The sequence below is a fragment of the Peromyscus eremicus genome, chromosome 7 (genome assembly GCF_949786415.1).
Source record: "Peromyscus eremicus chromosome 7, PerEre_H2_v1, whole genome shotgun sequence".
Classification (NCBI taxonomy): Eukaryota; Metazoa; Chordata; class Mammalia; order Rodentia; family Cricetidae; genus Peromyscus; species Peromyscus eremicus.
In genome coordinates, this window is record NC_081422.1 from 69,856,895 (window position 1) to 69,879,855 (window position 22,961).

Below are 22,961 nucleotides of genomic sequence, written 5' to 3' on the forward strand. Positions count from 1 at the left end.
TTTTATTTTATCAATATGGGTGTTTTGTCTGCATATGTGTCTGTGCACCACATGAATGCCTGGTGCCCACAGAGGCCAGCCGAGGGCATCAGATCCTCTGGAACTGGAGTTATAGACGGTCGTGAGCTGTCACATGGGTCCTCTAGAAGAGAGGCCAGTGCTCTTAACCACTGAGCCATCTCTACAGCCCTGGAATAAAAGTTTCCAAACTCTTAAGCCACTGCATCTTCCAATAAGTTGATAGCTTAAAATTTTAATTATTTCTATTAAGAGACCTCGCCCCCCTCAACAAGAAAATGCCAAGCTAAATGGCAGTATGTACAACTGATCTCATCATCAAACTTTGGGGTTCTGGTGATTAGATAATGTCTTTTTACTATTTCTTTTTACTTTATGTGCATGAGTGTTTGTTCACACATTTATGTGCATGTTTGGTGTCCACAGAGGCCAGAAGAGGGTGTTGGATCTCCTGGAACAGGATTTACAGTTGTGAGCCATTGTGTATGTTCTGGGAACTAAACCTGTGTCCTTTGTAAGAGTATCAAGTGCTCTTAAGCCCTGAGCCACCTCTCTAGCCTTTTAGGTAATTTTTCATTATTGGTTCATAACTAAAGGCAAATCCAAATAATGGTGTCCCTAAAATACTCACAGTGGTTACTATTATAATGAAAATGGTGTGTAGCGGGGCAGGGAGTACGGCTCAGTGGTAGAGCACGTACTTATCATGCACAGGCCCCAGGCTTGACCTCCAACACAAAAAAGGGCAGGGGGCATACACGGTTTAGCAGGAATGCCTTCTACTGCCATTGCATTGTCCTGGGCTCAAACTAGCCCACATTCCCTGCTGTTTATAAACAGTGAATGCACACTAGACTTGGCAACAGGTTTTGAGAAATACTACTATTGAGTTCTCTGGTTTATCGGTTGATCTGATGTGCTGCTGGGGGCATCTGCATTCCAACAGACAGCAGGCAAGGTTAAGAACCACTGGATTGTGGAATTCACTGATCAAACAAAACCATATTTGCCACAAGAAAATTAAAAATATGTGAGGCAATACATATATCAAATATCTTGATTTTGCCATTCTATCCTGTGTACATATATAAAAACTTTTGTTGCATAGTGTAAATATATATAGTTTCTATTTTTGTCAATTAAAAAAGAGAAGCTGGTGTGGCCTTATGTGGCAGGTAGAGGCAGAAGTTGGATATCATCCTCAGGTCTAACATATACTAAGTTTGAGGCCAGCCTAGACTTAAAAATATTTTTAAGACCTTGTCTTTAAAAAATAAAAATAGAAAAGAAAATGAGAAAGAAAACCACCCGAACTATCCAATAGCTGTTCCCGTGTTAGAGGAACTGGAGGAATCTAAAGCACTGTAAAAATCTAAGATGTTTGTTTTTGTGATCCTTACCACATTTCTTAGAGGTATTATTATTTATATCTGATTTTCCCCACCCACAAACTTTTGCTAAAGCTAAAAAGCACAAAATAAATCTTAATAGAAAAAAGAAAAAGCAAAAAACAAGGCAAAACAAATTTTCTGAAGACCTGTGGAAATACTAACACAGATTTTTATCTATTTTTTGGAATTAAACTCATTTTATTAATTCTTTGATAAATAGAGACATGGTTACACATTTTTAAAGGCACTAAAGATAACAATGATCTCCAGGGGCATAATGATCTGTGATGAATTCACATTTCCTTCCAAGTTTTAAATACAACTTAATGTCTCATTTCTAAATAAGGTCAGTTACAAATGAGCTGTTGTACTCTTATGGGGATATTAAAAAGTGGTAGCACACAGACCAAATGTTATTTTTAAATAATTCCTGACATGGACTGGCACCTGTCTTGGCATTCTCTTTATGATAACCTCTCCATATATAGAAATGTGTTAATCATGAAAAGTAATGACTTCATCCTGTTCTTTTCTAATGAGAGACAGAAAGGGTGTGGCTCCTGAGGGGAGGGAAGGTGGGGAGGGACTGGGAGGGGGAGGGACTGTAATCAGGATGTACCGTATGAGAGAAGACTCCAGTTTCAATAAGAGGGGTGGGGAGGAAAGAGAGGGGGCTGGGGACTTAGCTCAGTGGCGCTGGTTTGCCTAACGTCCAAGTCAGGAGGAAGAAAAGAAAGGGCAAAATAGAAAAGACAGCTCCTCCTATCCAACAACAAAAAAATTACTTCATATTTTCTTTGTGAGTACTTTAACATAAATAAATACGAGATTAATTTTATAAGAAAGTATAAATTAGGATCTACATTTACTCTATAATACAAAATCTGTGGGCTCTTTCCAAATTTATTTTTTGACTTCAGTCCTTTTCAAAATCCTAAATGGTCACTTTACATGAAGTGACAAGCTGATCTGAAAATTCATATGGAAACAAATGTAAGCGGGAACAGCCATTCTACCTTGAAAAGGACCAACACCAGAGAACTCACACTTGACCATTTTAAGATTGAATGCAAGCCTACTATAATTAAGCTAGTACTACTGTGTAGAAGATATTTACATCAATGTACTAGATCCATAAGTAAACTCTTTTTTTTTTTTTTTTTTTTTTAATTTTGTTTTTTGGTTTGGTTTTTCGAGACAGGGTTTCTCTGTGTAGCTTTGCGCCTTTCCTGGGACTCACTTGGTAGCCCAGGCTGGCCTCGAACTCACAGAGATCCGCCTGGCTCTGCCTCCCGAGTGCTGGGATTAAAGGCGTGTGCCACCACCGCCCGGCTCCATAAGTAAACTCTTATACTTGGGCAACTGATTTATCTACAAGCACATAAAGACAATTCAATTGAGAAAGATCAGTAGATAACTAGACAGTCACAGGCAAAACCCCTGGAAGTTGGACACCCCTCCTCCATCACAAGTATTAATTCAAAACAAATCAGAAAGCTGGGTGTAAAGGCTCACCCAGGATCTCTAGGAGTTTGTGGTCAGCCTGGGCTACAGCACATAGCTGTCATTAAAACAAAAACAAAAACAAAAACAAAAACAAAAAACCAGAGCAACAACAACCATTTTTACACAATATTCACCTCAGCGTGCATGCTTGTGGCAATGTGCATTTGAATGCAAGTGCTCGCTATCTGATTGACTTTAATTTCCTTGTTTAACAAAATCCAGAACTGGAATTTTTAAATTAAAATTAATTTTTTACACTGGTAGCAAAATATAAACAATGACTAGACCAGGAAAAATGATCTCTGGAACCAGTATGAAATGATCCAGTCCTACCCCCAAACAAAACAAAGCAAGTAACAGTGGGAGCTTAAGTCTCTGATGCAGAGCTTCAGCCACCCCAAACCCGAACATGCAGCTGCTGCAAAGACCTCTAACTGCATCTTTGTGACTCACTCAAGAGTCAAATGGTCGTCAGAGTCACATACTCAAGGAGATGTTGGAAGTCTCTCAGAATAATGGTGAACACAAGACTTCTGGAAAGCTGAGGCAGCTGCAGGTGAGTCGAAATGTACTTAACAAACCACTCATTTAAGACAACCTGTTAATTCACCGTTAGGAAGCAAGGGGGAGTATATAGGATTCTTGGGGAGGAACCTGAGAATACTACATTCTCGGAGTTGGGAAGAAAAGAAGAAGAACAATAAAGTGCAGAGGGCTCCACCCCAAGAACTGGCAGAGAGAACAGGAGTGTTCCCCGAGGGACGGGAGGGGCCCAGCCTTGATGAGTCAGAGTTCAAACAATGCAATGGAACACACCTATGTGTAGCAAATAGACTGCAGTCAAGACATTGAAATAATGGGCATAGGAAAAACAGTCCAGACAAGAGTGAAGCAAGGTAGGAGCAAAATGGACAAGGATTCACACAGCAAAGCAACATGAAAGACAAAGAAATACTAAAGACTAGGCACATAATTTGCCAAGTGATAAATTCATGGGACAGCTCTATGCCTTATTTAATCCTGAGACAGACTACTGATGACACGTAGACCTATGGTGGGAAACAGCCATAGTCAACATTGTGCATGTTCATCACTTTTCAAAAGAGCTAGAAAAATACTCTCCCTCATCCTTGTCTTTGACTATGCCCAGCTACCCATTTTGCAATTTTATCTTAATTTATTTATTTGTGTGTGTATATGTGGTGAGAGACAGGGTCTCATGTAGCCCAGGTTGGCCTCATACCCCTGATTCTCTTGCTTCTACCTCCTCAGTGTCACGATTACAGACTACACAGCCACACCCAGTTTATGCAGTGTTGGGGATTGAACCCAGGTTTCTTACGAGAGGCAAGCTTCTACGACTGAGCTATATCCCCACCACTATTTTGCAGAAGTTTAAAGAGGCAAAAAGCCCATGTCTTTTTCACATTTTAATGTAACACCTATAAGTAAAAGAAATTTAATTTTTAAACGTTTAGCATCATAAAGGAGTTATTTGTATTCATCTGTCGAGATTATTTCCTATCATGATAGTTTTCCTACAGGAGCTTGTTAGAGTTAGATGAATTGAATAGATGTATGCTGTGGGACTGCCTGTAAAAAATGCACTTAAAAGGTTAGGGATACAGCTCAGTGGTGGAGTGTTTTGTTTATCATGCACAACCTCTTGGGCTTAATCCAGTGGTTCTCAACATATGGGTTGTGATCCTTTGGGGGGGGCAAATGACCCTTTCACAGGGATCACCTAAGACCACCAGAAAACATAGATATTTACATTATGATTCATAACAGCAGCAAAATCACAGTTATAAAGCAGTAACCAAAATAATTCTGTGGTTGGGGTCACCACAACATGTATTGAAGGGTGGCAGCATTAGGAAGGTTGAGATCCACTGCCTTAATCTCTAGCACTGCAAAAAAAGAGGCTCACATCTGTAATCCCAGCACTCTGGGAGGCTGAGGCAGGAGGATTACACAGGGGTTAGGTCAGCCTCAGCTAGTTCCAGGCCAGTCTAGACTAGCAAGTTAAAAAACAAAAACAAAGAATAACAAAAAACCCACCACCACAATTCTTCCCTATTAGGTAACCTAAATGTTGTCTTACAAGGATGCTGGGTTATTTAAAAAATAGCTTTCCTGGGCTGGAGAGATGGCTCAGTAGGTTAGGATGCTTTCCACCAAGTCTAAAGATCTGAGTTCAACTACTAGATCCACAAAGTAGAAAGAGAAAACTCATTCCTTCAAGTTGTTCTCTGACCTCCATATGCACACTCACCCATACACATATATCCACACATATAAACAGAAAATTGATGAGTGAATGCAATAATAAGAAAAAAGCAAGTTTGGGGCTGGAGAGATGTTCAGTAGTTAGAAGCACCTGCAGCTCTTTCAAAGGACCCAAGTCTCAGCACCCATATTGGGTGGCTCAAAACTGTAGCTACACAACTCCCTCTCCTGGCCTCACAGGAAACTTTACACACAATTGTGGTGATATATTTGTAATCTAAGAAATAAAGCTTGCCTGAAGATCAGAAGACAGAGCCAGCCATAGAGTTAAACACAGAGGTCAGGCAGTAGAGGCACACACCTTTAATCCCAGCACTCGGGAGGCAGAGCCAGGCGGATCTCTGTGAGTTCGAGGCCAGCCTGGGCTACCAAGTGAGTCCCAGGAAAGGCGCAAAGCTACACAGAGAAACCCTGTCTCGAAAAACCAAACCAAACCAAACCAAACCAAACCAAAACAAAACTGCTTTTACTGTATCAAGGGATCTACCTAATATACATAAGTGTACCCTATATGTTCATATATTTGGTTCTTGTTTTATGTACTCTGATTTTACTTGAAAAAAATATTAATTTTTGATTATGTATGGGGAAAGAGTATGTGCAAGTGAGTGCAGGTCCCCTCAGAGGCCAGAAGAGGGCGTTGGAGGCTTTAGAGCTAGAGCTATAGGAAGTTGTGAGTTGTGCCACATAGGTACTGCAAATGGAATACAGGTCCTGTGGAACAGCAGCAAGTGGTCTAACCACTGAACCACCTCTCCAGCCTTTCCTGTAACTTCTATAGTATAACCTGCATATGAGCTAAGCCATCCTGCAGAATTTACCATCTGGTTGTACTTTAAAGTAAAAGTCTACTACCTGTCCTTAGCTCTCTGTTTTCTGTTTCCTCATGTATGCCCACTTCTAAGTTATTTATGCTAACCACTACTACTTGAGCTGTAACTTTATCTGGTAAACTTTTTCACTCTGAAAAGAAAAAGTTCAATCTAAGCCACGTCTTCATGCATTGTTTGTTCTTGTTTATTGATTAAGAAAGATAAATGTAGGTGTCAGTATAGCTTAGTGGTCTAAGGCGCCAGACTCAAGAAAGATAAATGTATATGGATGAATGAATTAGATACCACAATATGAAAGACCTAAGACTAGAAAAATTTCCTCAAACTCACCATAGGAAACATGAGCAAACCATGATGTATTAAAGACAGCTAAGGAAGGGATCTTTTAAAAAGCGTGAATTATTTTATGGAATTTCACTCTAAAGACTTTAGGAAGAGCATTTTTTGCTGTCGCTTGCACTCTGTAAATAAACTAGGTTTTAAATTTGCTTCAACAACTTGTAGTGCGAAGTAATGTTATACAAAGTCTCTGTGTAATAAACCTCACTAATGAATAATTAAGAAATAAATCTCACTAGATAAGTTGATAAATATAAGTGAAGTGTCTAAACTACCTACTAAACTTTTAGGTCGACAGTATTGCATCTTTAAAGGCTGCTGATTATGTACCTCTAGAAACAATTTTCTCCTTGGGCATCCATTATAAAAAGGACCTGAAGCTGCTGAATGACAACATCCAGTCCTGGGCTTACTTACCTTTTTTCTCTCCAGTGTAGGGCACATAGTCTTCCCGGTCTTTATGCTCCAGTGCCTCCTTCTCTAGATAAGAAAGGAGACGTTCTCTATCAAAGGGTCCCGTGGCGGACTTTGAGGTCTGGTTCTTCTGCCGAAACCCTGCAGGCAGAAGGGCATTCTGCCAAAGAGAATGAGTCAGTCATTATGACCAGCAAACCACCAAGAATGCCAACACTCTATGCTTCTATGGATTTCCCAGGTAAGAAAGATCAAGAAATAGCAGGACACAGGCATCAAACACCTCATTGCAAGATGTTAGGACAGTCACATGAGATGTATTACAACAAGTTTTTTGTATTTAAACATTGATTTATTGATTTTGGGTGTGGACACATATAGAGGTCAAAGGACAACTTTTGGGAGTTACTGGTAACTGCCTTTAGTGCTGCCCCATCTGACTGGCTCACAAGTCTGTTTGTTTTCAAGACAGGGTTTCTCTGTGTAGCCTTGGCTATTCTGGAACTTGCTCTGTAGGCCAGGCTGGCTTCAAACTCACAGAGATCTGCCTGCCTCTGCCTCTCAAAAGCATGCACCACCACCACTTGGCAAGTCTAATTGTTTTTAAGTAGGCAGAATTCACTTACATTATTATTAAAAATAGGCACCTACATATTTTCTTCAGATAGTATCCATCTAGGAGGAAACACCCATTAGCATTTTGTTTTTTTGAAACAGGCTCTTGATATATCACCACGACTGGCTTGGAATTCACAATGTGTACCATGCTGGCCACAAACTTGCTATGATCCTTCTTGCCGAGTCATTTTGCCTAACTTCACCCTTTAATTTTTAAGTGTCCATGGATTATTATTTTTCCAGGGAAGGTGTTTTACTTTATGTTGATATTTATATTCAAGTTGATATTTTTATTTTTCTCCAAGGACTATTAAGGAAAAGGTTTTCCTAGCTTGGCCTAGTAACACATACCTATGTTCTAGCTCTCAGGGAGCTGAAGCCGGAGGATAAAAAGTTTAATGTCCAAACAACAGCAACAACAATTTTCTTAATGCTTAATGACTGACCAGTAAACATGTACATAAACTAATTCTATCACAAAAGAACTTCAAACTACTATATAATATTCCTTGTAATGACTTCCATTTGATCACAGAGCTCTTATCAAGCTAAAAACATACACAGTCCAACATCAAGACTGTTTACTAGATTTAAATCTAGTACAAAACTGTCCACTGTGTATGTGTCCATATGCACACATAAGCGTTAGTGTATGCTAGTAACAGTTAATGTCTTTGCTATGCATGCCTCATGGTACCCAGAGATACAGAAGTCCTCTGGTGTCCACACCGCACACCCTTGAGCACACGGACTGACTAGAAATAAAAAGGAGAGGAATGCTTGAAGTTGCCTCTGAAGTCAGGACTCTCAATTTGTATTAACAGAGTAACAAGACAAAGTAAGTACCATCCTGCTTGTCAAACGTCAACCTCAACCAGAGGCGCATGCCTGGACTCTCAGTCCTTGGCATAGAGACAAGAGGACCAAGAGTTCACAGCCAGGCCAACCTGGGTTACAAGAGATCTTGTCTTAAAGCAAAGCAAAGAAAAGCAAAGCAAAGACAGGTTGCCCTGCCTCATATTCCTGAGTATTCTTTGCTCTACAATTGAGGCAGCCAGTGAAGGCAACACCTATTACTAGCAGTGATGTTCAACCTCACAGATGGTATACATTTTCATTACAAAAGGTGATTTTTCTATGGACAATAATGGGAAATGATGATTTTATAACTAAAAATATCACGCTTACGCTTTGGCCATTTCCTGAAGTCCACAACAGTTTTTACAAAACTCTTAATGTAGTGATACTCATTACTTAGAAGGCTGATCTACAAGGACAAACCACAAAGATCTGTTCCTAACCCTGAATATTGTGTGCATTTACAATTAAGAAACTATCTGTGCAACTATAAAGAATAAACATAAGATTTCTACCTTTAGATGTTGAAATATGAGAACTGACAAATAGCCCATTCAGCCTGCAAGTTTATCCAGTTTTACTTCCTAAAGAATGCAACCATTACTTCCTCATCCCCAATGCCAGTACTTGGGTGCAAGCTCTGATGTGAGCTTGGCTGGAATGTTACACTAGTGTAACTGACCTCAGGACATCAGGTGCCCTGGACTCATCCTCCCTTCGCGCCCCGCCCCCCATCTGTTAGCCCAGGCTCAGCTCACACCTCCATTCTTTTTTTTTTTTTTTAAGATTTATTTATTTATTATGTATACAGAAGAGGGAGCCTAAGTGTAGCATAGTAGCCAGGATCTGCAGGCTGTCCCCCAACATTTGCTGAATAAAGATTTCAGAGCTGGGGACTGAAGTATATACACCCACTTGTAGGGAGCAGAGGAAGCCCTAAGTGAGTGAAGTCCTGAGTGAATGTGTGCTGTTGACATAGGCATGGCCATGTTAAGGACCCCATAGTCTTAGACCCAGGGAGAAAATGGTAAAGCCTTCTCCTTGGGGGTGGGACTCAGAAGGAAATAGTGAGCCCTATTGCTTCTCTGTGTGGATGTTGACAGTGTGTACAAAAATGTCTACCATAGTTTTCTTCCCCTGGATATTCACAGCCTGAAGACTGCTCCCCAATGGAGATTGCTCCTACTGAGGCAAAGGGTTGTTAAACATCCTGTAAAGCACAGGACAGGCCCTCAAAAAAGTCATTGGCCCAGGTGAAAAACCCAGGCTAGACAGTCTCTTAGATGCTTTCTGGTTCTTAAACCATTTTATTTAAATTGGTCTCATCAACTGACTGCCAAATATACTGTTGACAGCTCTATTATCCTGAGTAATCTCTCAGACTTAGGTATGAGCAGTTTTCCTCGTAATAGTAATTATGGTCAAAGGACTTGACCTATGGTATAGACATACCAGCTAGCAACAAGAACAATTTTATAAAGCACATTTTTAGCATGCTTGAGGCCCTGATTTTAATTAATCCCAGTACCTCTCCTTTCCCTAAAAGCTCATGATACCTCAATTCTTAAAAGGCATATAAAACCAATGGCTTTAAGAAACATGGTAAAGCTTTGCCAATAACCACCACTTTGCAGTTCTTCCTGCTACCTGCTCCTCCTTGAGTCACACTCAAAGGTTAAAGGGTTCTACATTAGCCTTATGTAGCCGTGTACGAGACAAGTAACAGCTGCTTGGCAGATACAGACAAGGATACATCTACAATGTCCTGGACTTACCAATGGTTCAACTCTAAAATGGTAGGGAAGTGCACCCACACAATCACTGATTTTCATTTTCACTATAGCACACAACTTACACAACGTATTCAATACTTTGTTACAAACTAGGCTTACAATCATTAGATGATTTGTCCAAATGTCATTTAAGTGTTCTGAGCACACTTAAGGCAGGCTAGGAAAAGCTATGATGTTAGTAGGCTAGGTATATTAAATGCACTTCAATGTATAATACTTGCAACCTAGGATGGGTTTATCAGTTAAGAAGTATCTGTGTTCAGATCTGCATCTTAGAACTGTTCTACCAATGCTAATGACTTCTACCATTTGGTCAACTTTTCTCAAGGACCGTTATAATTAGGTTTAGGCCATTAAGAACATTCTAGAGGCACAGTATACTGGCACCAGCCTGGTACAGAAACTCTAAAGAGAAACAGATTAGCATCAATTAAAGAGCTAATTAGCTATTACTACTTTCAATTGCACAGAGGGAAGATTATAATAGAGGAAAAATTGTGTAGATGTTTAACGATAGTTTAGAATGCCTGTGTCATAAGATGTGGAGGTAGATATGGGGACCTGGAGAAGAAGCAAAATGCCAGTTCGTCTGGATAGAAAGTGGGTGAAGGGAACTGGGGAAAGCCATCAGAAAGCAAGCTGGCAGTCTGAAAAGCTATCGCATTTCTCTTCCTGGACTAGCACCAACCTCAGGGTCAAGATCATCCAGGACAGTTTCGAGCTGTTTCAGCTCTGCTTCTGACAGATTGCCAAGGAGCTCATCTTCATCCAAGTCCTTATACTCCCCCAAGTCCTTCCGGAACGGCAGTGCCATGGTTCGCAGTGTAGGAAGCCACGTGATTTGCCCCACTTCTGATAGCTATGGAGGAAAGAAACAATCATTTAAACACAAATCTTATCTAGTTGTATCTATTATTGGGGAAAGGGAAATGTTATGTCCATTTGTCATACATTCTTGATCATATCATATGCTACTCTTGGCTACAGATCATTCATGCCTTCACTTTTTGTCTCTGTAGAAAAATAAAGTGGGAAAAAGGAAGTGAAAATGAAAACCATTAAAACAACTACTTACAGAATTACAATTTCTGATAACTGAATTTCAGTGGCAAAATAAAATAATTTTTTTTCCCAAACTAATTTCTATAGTGATGTCGTCTTCCCAATGGACAACATTTGTTTCTATCAGTGATGTCAAATTGTCCCAATGGACAACATTCGTTTCACTACAAACTATTTAGGAGCACAGTATGACACAATATCAACATAGGAGAACAGTAATAATGTGTCACAGGAAGGAGTAGTCTCCTGCCTCTGGGAAAAATTTTTTTAAAAATGTTTTTTCAAAAAGATTATTTTAGGAGATGGAGAGGATGGCTCAGCAGTTAATACTCCCTGTAGAGAGTTTGTGGTCAGTTCCCAGCATTCACATGGGCTGGCTCACAAGTGCCTGTGTTCCAGATGATCTGGCACTCTCTTTTGAGTTCCAAGAGTACTGGCACACATGTGATACACACACATACATGCAGACACTCACAGGTATACATAAAATAAAAACAAGGGAATCTTTTAAAAACATTTTTAAAAGAAAATATTATTTTGTTATTTGTTCATGTAAGGTTTTTTTTTTTTTTTTAAGACAAGCTCTCACACTATAGCCCAGGCTAGCCAGGAACTCTCTACATAGACCAAGCTAGCCTTGAATTCAAGGTGAGCCTCCTGCATTGGCTCCCGAGTACTACGAACACAGGTGTATACTACCATATCCAGCTGAAAAGATGTTTTTAAACAACAATAAAAAGGCATTCTGAAAAGTCTTCATTAAAACTCTTAAAACACACTGGGATGCATCACCCAGGCGTTGGTAGAGCGACCAAGAAGGCCTGACCCCAGGGAAGGCTCTTCATTTTGTCAGTGTGGCTCTACCTAACAACAGTTAGACACAACAGCCATCCCTACACACAGCAGGACTACTCTACAGGAAAGGACACTGAAAACAGGCCACAACAATGTGGGAAGCTGGCGATCATGTACTTCAAAATCTCTATCAGCATGCCTGGACCATCACATAAAACGGTCGTATAAGAGACAGTGCTTGCACTAGTGATTTGCCTGGGTTTTTTTTTTTTTTTTTTGGGCTGTGAAATGACCAGTTATGCCAAGGTCTGATCTGTATCCTTTGCCCCCTTTTTTCCAAGAGTTCCCCGCTTACTATTTTAGCTGGTGTACCTTCCACTACAAACTCATTACAGATCCTTCTGCCTCATGTATAGAAGTAAGATTCACCCACTAATTTACTAGCAACCTTACATCTAACGACAAGTAAATGGACAGCATCCATCTCTGCAGATGTTACACTACAGGCATTTTGTGTAACTGCTGAAGACAGGCCTGGCGTACACTTGTTGAGTGGCAGTTCCTCCGGGTAGCAGGCACTTCCTGTAGTACAAGCTGGCACTGCTCCTGCTTTAGCCCCCCACATGCTGGAGTTACAAGGGTGCTATGGTACCTGGGTTGCTTCTTGTTGTTGTTATTGTTTGGTTTTCAGCAGATTATTATCACTAAGCAACTCCCACTTCATACTTCCAACTTTAAGACAATGGTTTGTTTTTATTTTTTTAACTCTCTATCCAGGGCCTTGTGAATGCTACACAAACTCCCTACCACTGAATAACAAGATCCCCTCCGAAAGTTCTCTACATTGACTGTTATCAGAATACAGCCACACTCGTAAAGATCCGGAGTCCAGAGCCTTACCCAGTTTCCTGATTAACTAATCAAGTATGAGTCTGGTGAGAGCCCATAATTTGCCATTTCTGGTAAGTTTCCAGAACTTTCAAATATATTAACCATAAAATGTAATGCAGGAGGTGATGGATAATTATTTAAAATAAGACGGCTTTGAAAAATAGTCCTTTCATAAAAATATCAGTAAGGTGATTATTTGAGACAGGTAAGGGTAACAGATTGACAAAGGTTTACAAGTATGTATCAAGAACAATTTTGCTAGCTGGACCTGGTGGCACAGACGTGTAACTTCAGCCATTGAGGAGGGTCACACAGGGGATACAAGTTCAATGTGGTGATACATATTGTACCCTAATAAAATTTGCCTGAAGATCAGAGGACAGAACAAGCCACTAAATTAAACACAGAGGCCAGGCAGTGGTGGCGCACACCTTTGATCCTAAGCACTCAAGAGGCAGTGATCTGTCTGGATCTCTGAGTTCAAAGCCACCCTGGATTATATGAGATTTATTCAGTCTAGGAGAGAAACAAAGCCAGGCAGTAGTGGTACAAACCTTTAATCCCAGTACTTAGGAGTCACACGCTTTTAATCCCAGCACTAGGAAGGAAGTGAAATAGCTGGGCGTAGAAAGGTATATAAGGTGTGAGGAGACAGGAACTAAAGCCTTTTAGGCTAGAGGCTTTCTCCGCTGGACCCCTTTTGGCTGAGGACTCAGACACATTCAGTCAGAGGATTCGTGGAGTTGGCAAGGTGAGACGTGGCAGTGACTTGTTCCTTTGTCTCTCTGATCTTTCAGTATTTACCCCAATATCTGGTTCTGTTTTTTTTTTTTTTTTTTAAATTAAAAGACCATTTAAGAATTCGTGCAATAGTTCAAGGTCTACCTGACGAACAAACAAGCCAGACAACTCAGTGAGACGGTCTCAAAAGTTTAAAAACACTACAAAAGGAGGGGTGGAGATATACCTCATTGTAGTACACTTGCTGTGTGTGAGGCCCTAGGTTCAATTCCCAGTATTACACACACACACACACACACACACACACACACACACACACACACAGATAGTAATTTAGTTTCCACTATTTTTCAATGTTTGGATACTCAATAAAAAGTTTTTTTTTTGGTTTTTTGAGACAGGGTTTCTCCATGTAGTTTTGGTGCCTGTCCTGGATCTTGCTCTGTAGAGCAGGCTGGCCTCGAACTCACAGAGATCCACCTGGCTCTGCCTCCTGAGTGCTGGGATTAAGCCACCGCCGCCCAGCCCAATAAAAAGTTTTAAATGTGCTTTAATATCACCCATGTAAAAAATATAATAAGCCAAGCAGTGGGGGCACACACCTTTAATCCCAGCACCCGAGAGGCAGAGGCAGAAGGATCTCTGTGAGTTCAAGGCCAGCCTGGTCTACAGACCGAATTCCAGGGCAGTCAGATCTACACAGAGAAACCCCTGCCTAAAAAAACAAAAACAAAAACCCATATATACATATATCATAAAAACAATTTTTAGTCAATAACTGTTTCTCTAAAAAGTCCCCATACAAAGATTGTAATTATTTTGATCATTCTGTCTCTTAATTCTCTAAAGTGTCCCAATACAATCCATAAATTCAAAATCACCATACTAAAACATGCTCGTGCACAGTGGCAAGAAACGAGGTACTATTGGCAAATGTAATGTTACACGACACCCAGGTTTTACAGATTTGGAATACGACACATAGAAAGAAACAGTTTACTTCAGTATACTGCTTTTCCTTGTCCCAAAGTGAAATCTATCCTAAGGCTTACATTACTACTTTAAGAATAAAATGAATACCCACAAACACACTGAGCACCAGACATTACCAGCACCTCAGCCACCTCAGATGCATCTCTCCTCCAAAGGAGCTAGTTAGTATACTGAATTATCAATGACTCTCTTGCTCTCTGCAGTTAAAATGTACAAATCCTTGGCAGTTTTTGTTTTCCCTTTTATTACATCTCATATTACTAAGTCCTCCTAGGATTGACTTTCTTTTTTCATTTACCACTGCTTTGAGTTGAGGCTCGAGTTACACTTATTTCAATTTCATCTCAACACACTATTCCACCCTCTGAACATTTAAGATCCTAGCACCTTCCCCCTCAATTCTTTGCCATGATAAATAATCTACTTATTTTCTAGTGCAGATGTACAATTCGTCTTTGGCTCAAACCTAGGAACAGAATTGCTGGGGAAAGGGAATGCTTGCTTATTGTGGTGGTTTAAAAGAAAAAGGCCCCCAAAGGGAGTGGCACTATTAGGAGGTGTGACCTTATTGGAGTAGGTGTGGTCTTGTTGGAGAAAGTGTGTCACTGTGGAGGTCTCATATATGCTCAAGCCACACCCAGTGAGACAGACCACTTCTCGTTGCCTGCAGGTCTTGTAGAATTTCAGCTCCTTCTCCAAAAACATGTCTGCCTGCACCATGTCCCATCATGATGATGATGGACTGAACCTCTGAACTGTAAGCCAGCCAATTAACTGTTTTCCTTTATAAGAGTTGCCGTAGTCATGGTGTCTCTTCACAGCAACAGAAACCCTAACTAAGACATATATACTCAACTCTATTAGGTAATGCCAAATGATGTTCAAAGTGACTATGCCAATTTACATTTCTAAAAGGTTCCATACATGACAATTCATGTTGCTCCTCTTTGTTTATTTTTAGTATTTAGCAGACTTTTGATTTTTGGCATTTGGAATATGTGAAATGGTATTTCACCACAGCTTTAATGTGCATTTTTGTTAAATTATGACAAGATTATGCCTTGTTTCACATGTTCATTTACCAATGGCATTCCTTTTTCTTTGTGGATAACCTACTGCTCATTTTTACAAAACACATCATCTTTTGTGTATGTAGCATATGCACTTGTTAGTATGGATGTACACCCATGTGCAGGTATGCATGCACATGCATGTAAGATCCTCCATCTTCTTATTTATGAGACAGTCTCAAAACAAAACAAAACCTGGGTCCTACTGAAGTGCAATGATTCGGCTACACTGGCTGGCCAATGAGCTTCAGGGATCCATCTGTCTTTCCACCCGCAAGCAGTAGGGGTAGGAGGATATTTATTGGCACTCACCACCATCCCAGCTTTTTATGTGTGTTCTAGGAATCTGAACTCAGATCTTCATGCTGTGATGGGGCAGGCACTTTATCTTCTCAGCCACCTCCTTAGTCTAGTGGCCCCTTTTTGTTGTTTGTTTAAGAAGTCTTTAATTTAGTCTAGATATTAATCTCTGTTATTAAGTTAAATTTGACAGCTCTTTCATTTTCCATATTCTGATCAGGTTTCCCTCCCCACCTCCTTCCAGTTCTCCACCCACCCAACTCCACACCCTTCTCTCTTTAGAAAACAAAAAAGCAAATAAAAAAGCAAACAAACTAGAATAATGATAATAATGATAATGATAATAATAATAATAATAATAATAATAATAATAATAATAATAGGAAAAAGCAGCCAAGCAGCAGTGGCAGGCGGATCTCTGAGTCCAAGGCCAGCCTGGTCTATAGAACAAGTTCCAGGATAGCCAGGGCTACATAGAAAACCTTCTCTCAGAAAACAAACAAACAAACCCTAAAACAAAACAAAAACAAACAAAAAACCAAACCAATAAATGGAAAAAGCACAAGAAACAAACACACACACACACAAATAAAACCTATAAAAACACAAAATCAGGAACTATAGCATACAAGCAAAAGACCAGTAAGATTAAAATAAAACAAAACAAACAAAAATGCCAAAACAAAGCAACATGAAACACAACAAAAAACTCTACAAAATGTCACTCAGTTCATTTTGTGTTGGCCTTCTACTGCTTGGCATGGAGCCTGCCCTCAAACGTGGTTTGTACAACCAGTGAGACTCTACTGTAGAAAACTAATTTTTCCTTTGCAAGTGACTGTCAATTTGGTGACAGCTTCTTCTTAGTTAGGGATGGGAGCCGAGTCCACTTCTCCCTCTCAGCTCTGGTGTCCAGTCCGTGGAACCTGCGCAGGCCCTGTGCATGCTGCCACAGTCTCCGTGAGTTCACAAGTGAGTCAGTCCTGTTGTGTCTCCTGGGTGCCATCCACCCCCTCTGGCTCTTACAACTTCTCTGCCTCCTCTTCTGCACAGCTCCCTCAGCCCCGAGGGGAGGGATTTAATGAAGACATTTAGGACTGAGTGTTCCAGTCTCTCACCCTCTGCACATGGTCCAGTTGTGGATCTGTCTATTAGTTCCCGTCTCCTGTAGGAAGAAGCTTCTCCGATGATGGCTGAACAAGACACTGACCCATGGTGCTGGCTGGTTTTGTGTCAGCTTGACACAGGCTAGAGTCATTTGGGAGGAGGGAGCCTCAACTGAGAAAACGCCTCCATGAGACCCAGCTGTAGGGCATTTTATTAATTAGTGATTAATAGGGGAGGGCCCAGGCCACTGTGGGTGGTGCTATCCCTGGACTGCTGGTCCTAGGTTCTGTAAGAAAGCAGGCTGAGCAAGCCCTCATGAACAAGCCAGTAAGTGACCCTCCTCCACAGTTTCCACCAGCTCCTGCCTCCATGTTCCTGTCCTGACTTCCTTCAGTGATGAACAGTGATGTGGAAGTGTAAGCCAAATAAATTCTATCCTCTCCAAGTTGCTTTGGTCATAGTGTTTCATCACAGTAACAGTAACCCATCTAAGATATAGGAGTATAGCAGAATGTCAGTTAGAGGTCATTTTACTGCTGTGTTCCTTCAGCAAAACAATAGTATTTGGTTTTCCCAAATACTGATCAGGCATGGGTTCCATTTCATGGAATGGCCTTAGATCCAATCAGACAGTGAATGGTCACTAGTGTATAAAGCAAGAATGTTACTGCTGTAGATCACAGGGTCTGTAACTGTGTTCTATTAACTCTTATGACTTTTTATGTGTCACAGGGGAACATGTATCTATGGCTTTTATTTCAGCTTATTTATTTTTCCTTTTCAAAACAATGAAGAAGCCATTTCCCTGAGATTCAGATGATGGAACTTTTGCCAAGATGAAAGAACTGCCAGCTAACACAGCCAATTTTTCTAGAAATTCCGATTCTATTATGGCAAAGTGTCAACAACCAGTGTTCATGCTACCTAACAATGCTCAAAACTCACACGGGCACTCTCTTTTATTCTGTGTTCCCACTCTTAGGGTCTCTCCTTGATGGTACATTTCCCCTCCACTCTTCTTTACTGAGGGGCACTGTACACTGACAGGGTCCCAGGACAGCAGGGTTCAGAACTTGCTCTGGAAGCTGCTTTCCTGTGCTTCTGTTCCGAGTATGATAATGTCATCTCTTGCCTGTCCTGAGAACACTTCACTGGAAAAGAAAACAAATTCTGCATGGCAATGAGGGAAAACCAATATGCTGGACATGTGCAGCAACATGGACTGAAGGACATTATATTTAGTGCAGTAAGCCAAACACAGAAAGTCAAATAGTGTAGGTTCTCGCTCATAAGCACAAGTTACAAAGTTAACTTCATAGACATTGAGTAGATGTTTGTACAGGCTAGAAAGGCTATACTCAGGAGGATGGGGACTAAATACAACCAGTTAAGGATAAGTCCTTGTGCTCTACAGCAGTGACTTGAATTTGGCCTTCTGCCTGGTTATATATATGAATGTAAACTGGAACAGTTACATTATTCATGGAGGCATTGTCTATTCCTGTTCATGTGCCCCAGTGGGAGAGCTGAATAATTATAATGGCTCACAGAGGTTAAAACATTTACTATTGCTCAGTACAAATCACAGTTTACAAACTGGTTATAGCTAGCTTTCCAGTATTATCTCCAGCTGTTCCCTATCACAATATCCATGGCTCTGAACAGGACACAAACTCTAGATCCCTCCATCCTTGCTTACCATGAAATACATTCTTTTTTGTTTGTTTATTTATTTATTATGTATACAATATTCTGTCTGCATGTGTGTCTGCATGCCAGAAAAGGGCACCAGATCTCATTACAGGTGGTTGTGAGCCACCATGTGGTTGTTGGGAAATGAACTCAGGACCTCTGGAAGAGTAGTCAGTGCTCTTAACCACTGAGCCATCTCTCCAGCCCCCATGAAATACGTTCTTTAGCCATGTCTGTTTCCTCGACTGAAGCCCTAGACATTCCTCAAGGCTCACTGAACATAATAACATCCCTAAAATTTTCTGAGGCTCCATTCTCACACAACCACAATCTAAGTTACTTGCACCTGTACCCATGTATTCTACTCTTGCTCCCGTGGATAAACTGTTCATACTGTTATCTATAGTTACTCACGTCTCTTGTAACCAGATCCCATCAATAAACAGTTGTGTGTGTGTGTGTGTGTGTGTGTGTGTGTGTGTGTGTGTTTTCTTTTGTTTAAAATAGGGCATCATTATATAGCCCAAGCTGGCCTTGAACTCAAATGATCCTCCTGTCTCAGCCTCTAATGTTGTTATATCAATAGCAATTCAGTTTTAGTAAAAATCATCAATGAACACTAGGACACATTTTTTTTTTTTTCCTTTAAAGAGAATTTATAAATTATGTAAGTTTGGCTGATAAGATGGCTCAGTGAGTAAAGACAAGTACCACTGAGCTTGACTACCTAAGTTGATCCCAGGACCCACTAGTGAAAGGCGATAATTGATTCCAGCCAGTTGTTCTTTGACCTCTATCATGGCACATGTATCTCTTCCACAAACAAACAAACAAACAAACAAATAATTTTAATTATCTAAGTATGAAAAACATGACTGTACCTAACCAGTATCTACTTATTCTCTCCCAGCTTCTATTTTTATAGAAAAAGGTCTCAACAGAGATTATGCTATAAAGCAACTGTGGAGTTACATGATTCAGATATACAGGCTGTTAATCTCCATTTCATCATCGTTTCTATAGGGTAGGCGTAGTTTCCAGACTCTTCTATCCAGACTCTTCTATCCAGACTCTTTGCACACATGTGATCATGCTGTTCTCTGGTTAAACTTCTATGCAGATTCATATCTCTCCAGTAAGACTGGACAAACTATAGATAGTGACCTTCCTTCTCTCCTAAACTCACCTTACTTCCTTGATGATTTCATACACTGATCACTCTTGAATTTTACCTTTAATCTGGACCTCTCTTCTGAACTCCATACCTAAAAAATAACTACCTATGTAAAAATCTTTACCTGTGTGGCTAACAGCAATCCTAAACAGAAATATGTAAGAACTTGCTGGGTGGTGGTGGCGCATGCCTTTAATCCAAGCACTTAGGAGGCAGAGGTAGGTGGATCTCTGTGAGTTTGAGGCTAGCCTGGTCTACAGAGTTCCAGGACAGCCAGGATACACAGAGAAACCCTATCTCAAAAAACAAACAAACCCCAAACCAACCAAACAAGCAAACAAACTAAATAAATATCCAAGAACCCATACATCTGACCCCCTACACATACTCTTGCCGTCTTGCACATAACAATAACTTCATTCTCTGAGTTGCTTTGGCAAAAAGTCTTGAAGTTAACTTTGACTTCTCTCTCACATTTCACACCCAAACCACCAATCAACACTATGTGCAAAAAGGTCTCAGTTACTACCTCATGCCTGGACTACTGCAATAGCTTCCTAAGGAGCCAGGTCCTACTCTAATGCCTTATCCTTTTGTCTATAAAAGATCAGTTAGTTTCTTTTTTAAATGGAAGGGTTTTCCTCTTAATCTTTTTTGTTTGTTTGTACGTGTGTGGGTGCATGTGGGAGTGTGTGTGTGTGTGCGTGTGCGTGTGTGTGTGTGTGTGTGTGTGTACAGGGGCACATGTATGAAGCTCAGAGGACAACTTCAGGTGTTAGTACTTGTTTGAGTCATAGTGTCTTTTTGATGCCATGGATGAAGCTTGCTGGTTCATGAGCTTCTGGGACTTTCTTGTCTCTGTCTTCCATTGTAGAGGGAAGTTTCTCTAGTCCTGCCCAGCCTGGAGGTCCGGCCGAATCTCTCCCACCCGTGGTCCCACAGACGCTTATAAAATAATTACTCAGAGGCTTAATATTAATTACAAACTGTATGGCCTATGGCTCAGGCTTCTTGCTAACTAGCTCTTACAACTTAACTCAACCCATAGCTATTAATCTATGTATGGCCACGTGTTCTGTGGCTTTACCTGTGTCCCACTACATGCTGTTCCTTGGACGGTGGGTTGGCGTCTCCCACTCTCCTTTCTTCTCTCACTATCTCTCTTGGATTTTCCCACCTGGCTCCATCCTATCCTGCCATAGGCCAATGCAGCTTTATTTATCATCCAGTGGGAGCCATACATATTCACAGCATACAGAAAGACATCCCACAGCACTTCCCCTTTTCTGTTCATCAAAAAGGAAGGTTTTAACTTTAACATCCCATCTCAATGAAATAGTGCTGAGATTCCAGACATGTGCCACCATGCCTGGTTCTACATGAGTTCTAAAGACTCGAACTCAGTGCTTTACCCACTAAGCCATCTCAGTCCAACTGAAGACTTTTTAATTGTAAATTGACAAATTATCATTGTGTGTCTTTGTCGGGCATAATGTGATATTTAAACCTTTATGAGGTAACTGTAGAATCACACACAGTAGAAACAAAGAACATAGAGAGATTTCTTTCACACTGTGTCCAGTGTCCCTTGGTAACATTTTGCAAAACCACAGAATCACAAGGAAGACAATGGCCTTGACACATTCCATTGATCTTCCTCCGTTTCCCCAGTTTTACATGCAGTCCTATGTATGTGTTTGTGTTATAGTCTAGTTTTTTTCACCAGTACACACGAAGTTTCAACACACAGGACTCCTCATGTTGCCCTTTTATAGCCATACCCACCTACCTTTCTCATATCCAGCAACTGTTGAGCTGACCAGTTTCTTTTAACTTTTGGTTGTGGTGGCTCTAGCCTATAATCCCAGCATTCCAGAAGCAGAAATAGGAGAATTTCTACAAGCTTAGGGCCAGCCTAGTCTACAGTTCCAGAGCAGCCAGAGTTACATAAAGAGATTGTTTCAAAACCACAAAAAAGTTCGATATAAACACCTTTGAGACTAGCTTTTATCATCAAATATAAATCCCTAGGAATTCATCCAAGTTACTTCATTAGTACTTCGTTCTCTGCTATAGGTCATAGTAATGTTGTATATGTGACTGTATTTATTATTTATTTATTTTGTGGGAGGAGTTCTGGAAATCAAACATGGGGCCTCGTGCATGCTATACAGGTACCCTACCACCAAGCCAAATCCTTAGCACCCAACTCCATGTCTTGACTATTACAAATAAGGTGGCTATCAAGATTCATGGACATGTTTTTGTGTGAACATAACTAACAGCATTAATTCACACTGCTTATGACATCTAAAGAAAAGCCAGTCTTACCTTACCTTGGTTCACAGGACTCCAAAGATTACCCTACGCCCTCACCCACCCCCAACCGTTCACCTCTGAACTCAAATGCTCCAGCAGTTCTGATCTTATCGCCCTTCCTCCAGCAGACCAGGCACACTTCTGCCTCCTGCCTCTGCCCTTTACCTTTAATGCTCTACTCAGGCAGCTAAACGACCTGTGCCCTCTTTCCCAGGTCTCTGTTTAAACGTGAACTGACTGTGGAGATCCATTCACGATTACTTCTTTCAACAGTAATCCTCACAGGTCCCCTACTGTTAGGTTTTCTTTCGCTGTATTTCAGGCATTGTATGATATATATTTACACTCTATAGTATATTTACTGATTCATTGGCTATTCTGTCACTGAACTCTAAATAGTTGTTAGGTAAGGACTTTGTCATCCTTAACACCTAGAATAAAGCAAGACACACACTAAGGACTAAAATGCAGAAATAAAAACTCCAAAGTTGTAAGTAATACTCCCAAATCACTCAATATGCAATTATCAAGATTACTGAAATATTAACTTTTAACTTTACATGACAGTCATTTTGGGGGTGTTTCTCCATTCATCATTTTATTTTTGACATTACGTATCCCTAGCATGCCTAGAACTTGCTATGTAGACCAGGTCAGCCTTGAACTCACAGAGATCTGTCTGCCTCTGACTCACAAGGGCTGAGATTAAAAATGTAAATACCTAGCTTGCAGGGACTTCTGTTTGTTTGAGCAGGGTA

The 22,961-nt window shown here is 40.6% G+C and overlaps 1 protein-coding gene across 1 annotated transcript in view; it reads right to left on the reverse strand.

The window, feature by feature from the left end:
- Tmod3 (tropomodulin 3) overlaps nucleotides 1–22,961 on the reverse strand; it is a 58,849-nt gene that overhangs the window by 20,458 nt on the left and 15,430 nt on the right. Inside the window, exons 2-3 of the mRNA XM_059268254.1 lie at nucleotides 10,748–10,918; nucleotides 6,794–6,950 (exon numbers count right to left, since the gene is read on the reverse strand). Coding sequence (XP_059124237.1) covers nucleotides 6,794–6,950; nucleotides 10,748–10,873 — 283 coding nt within the window. The 5' untranslated portion in view covers nucleotides 10,874–10,918. The remainder of the gene's footprint in view (nucleotides 1–6,793; nucleotides 6,951–10,747; nucleotides 10,919–22,961) is intronic.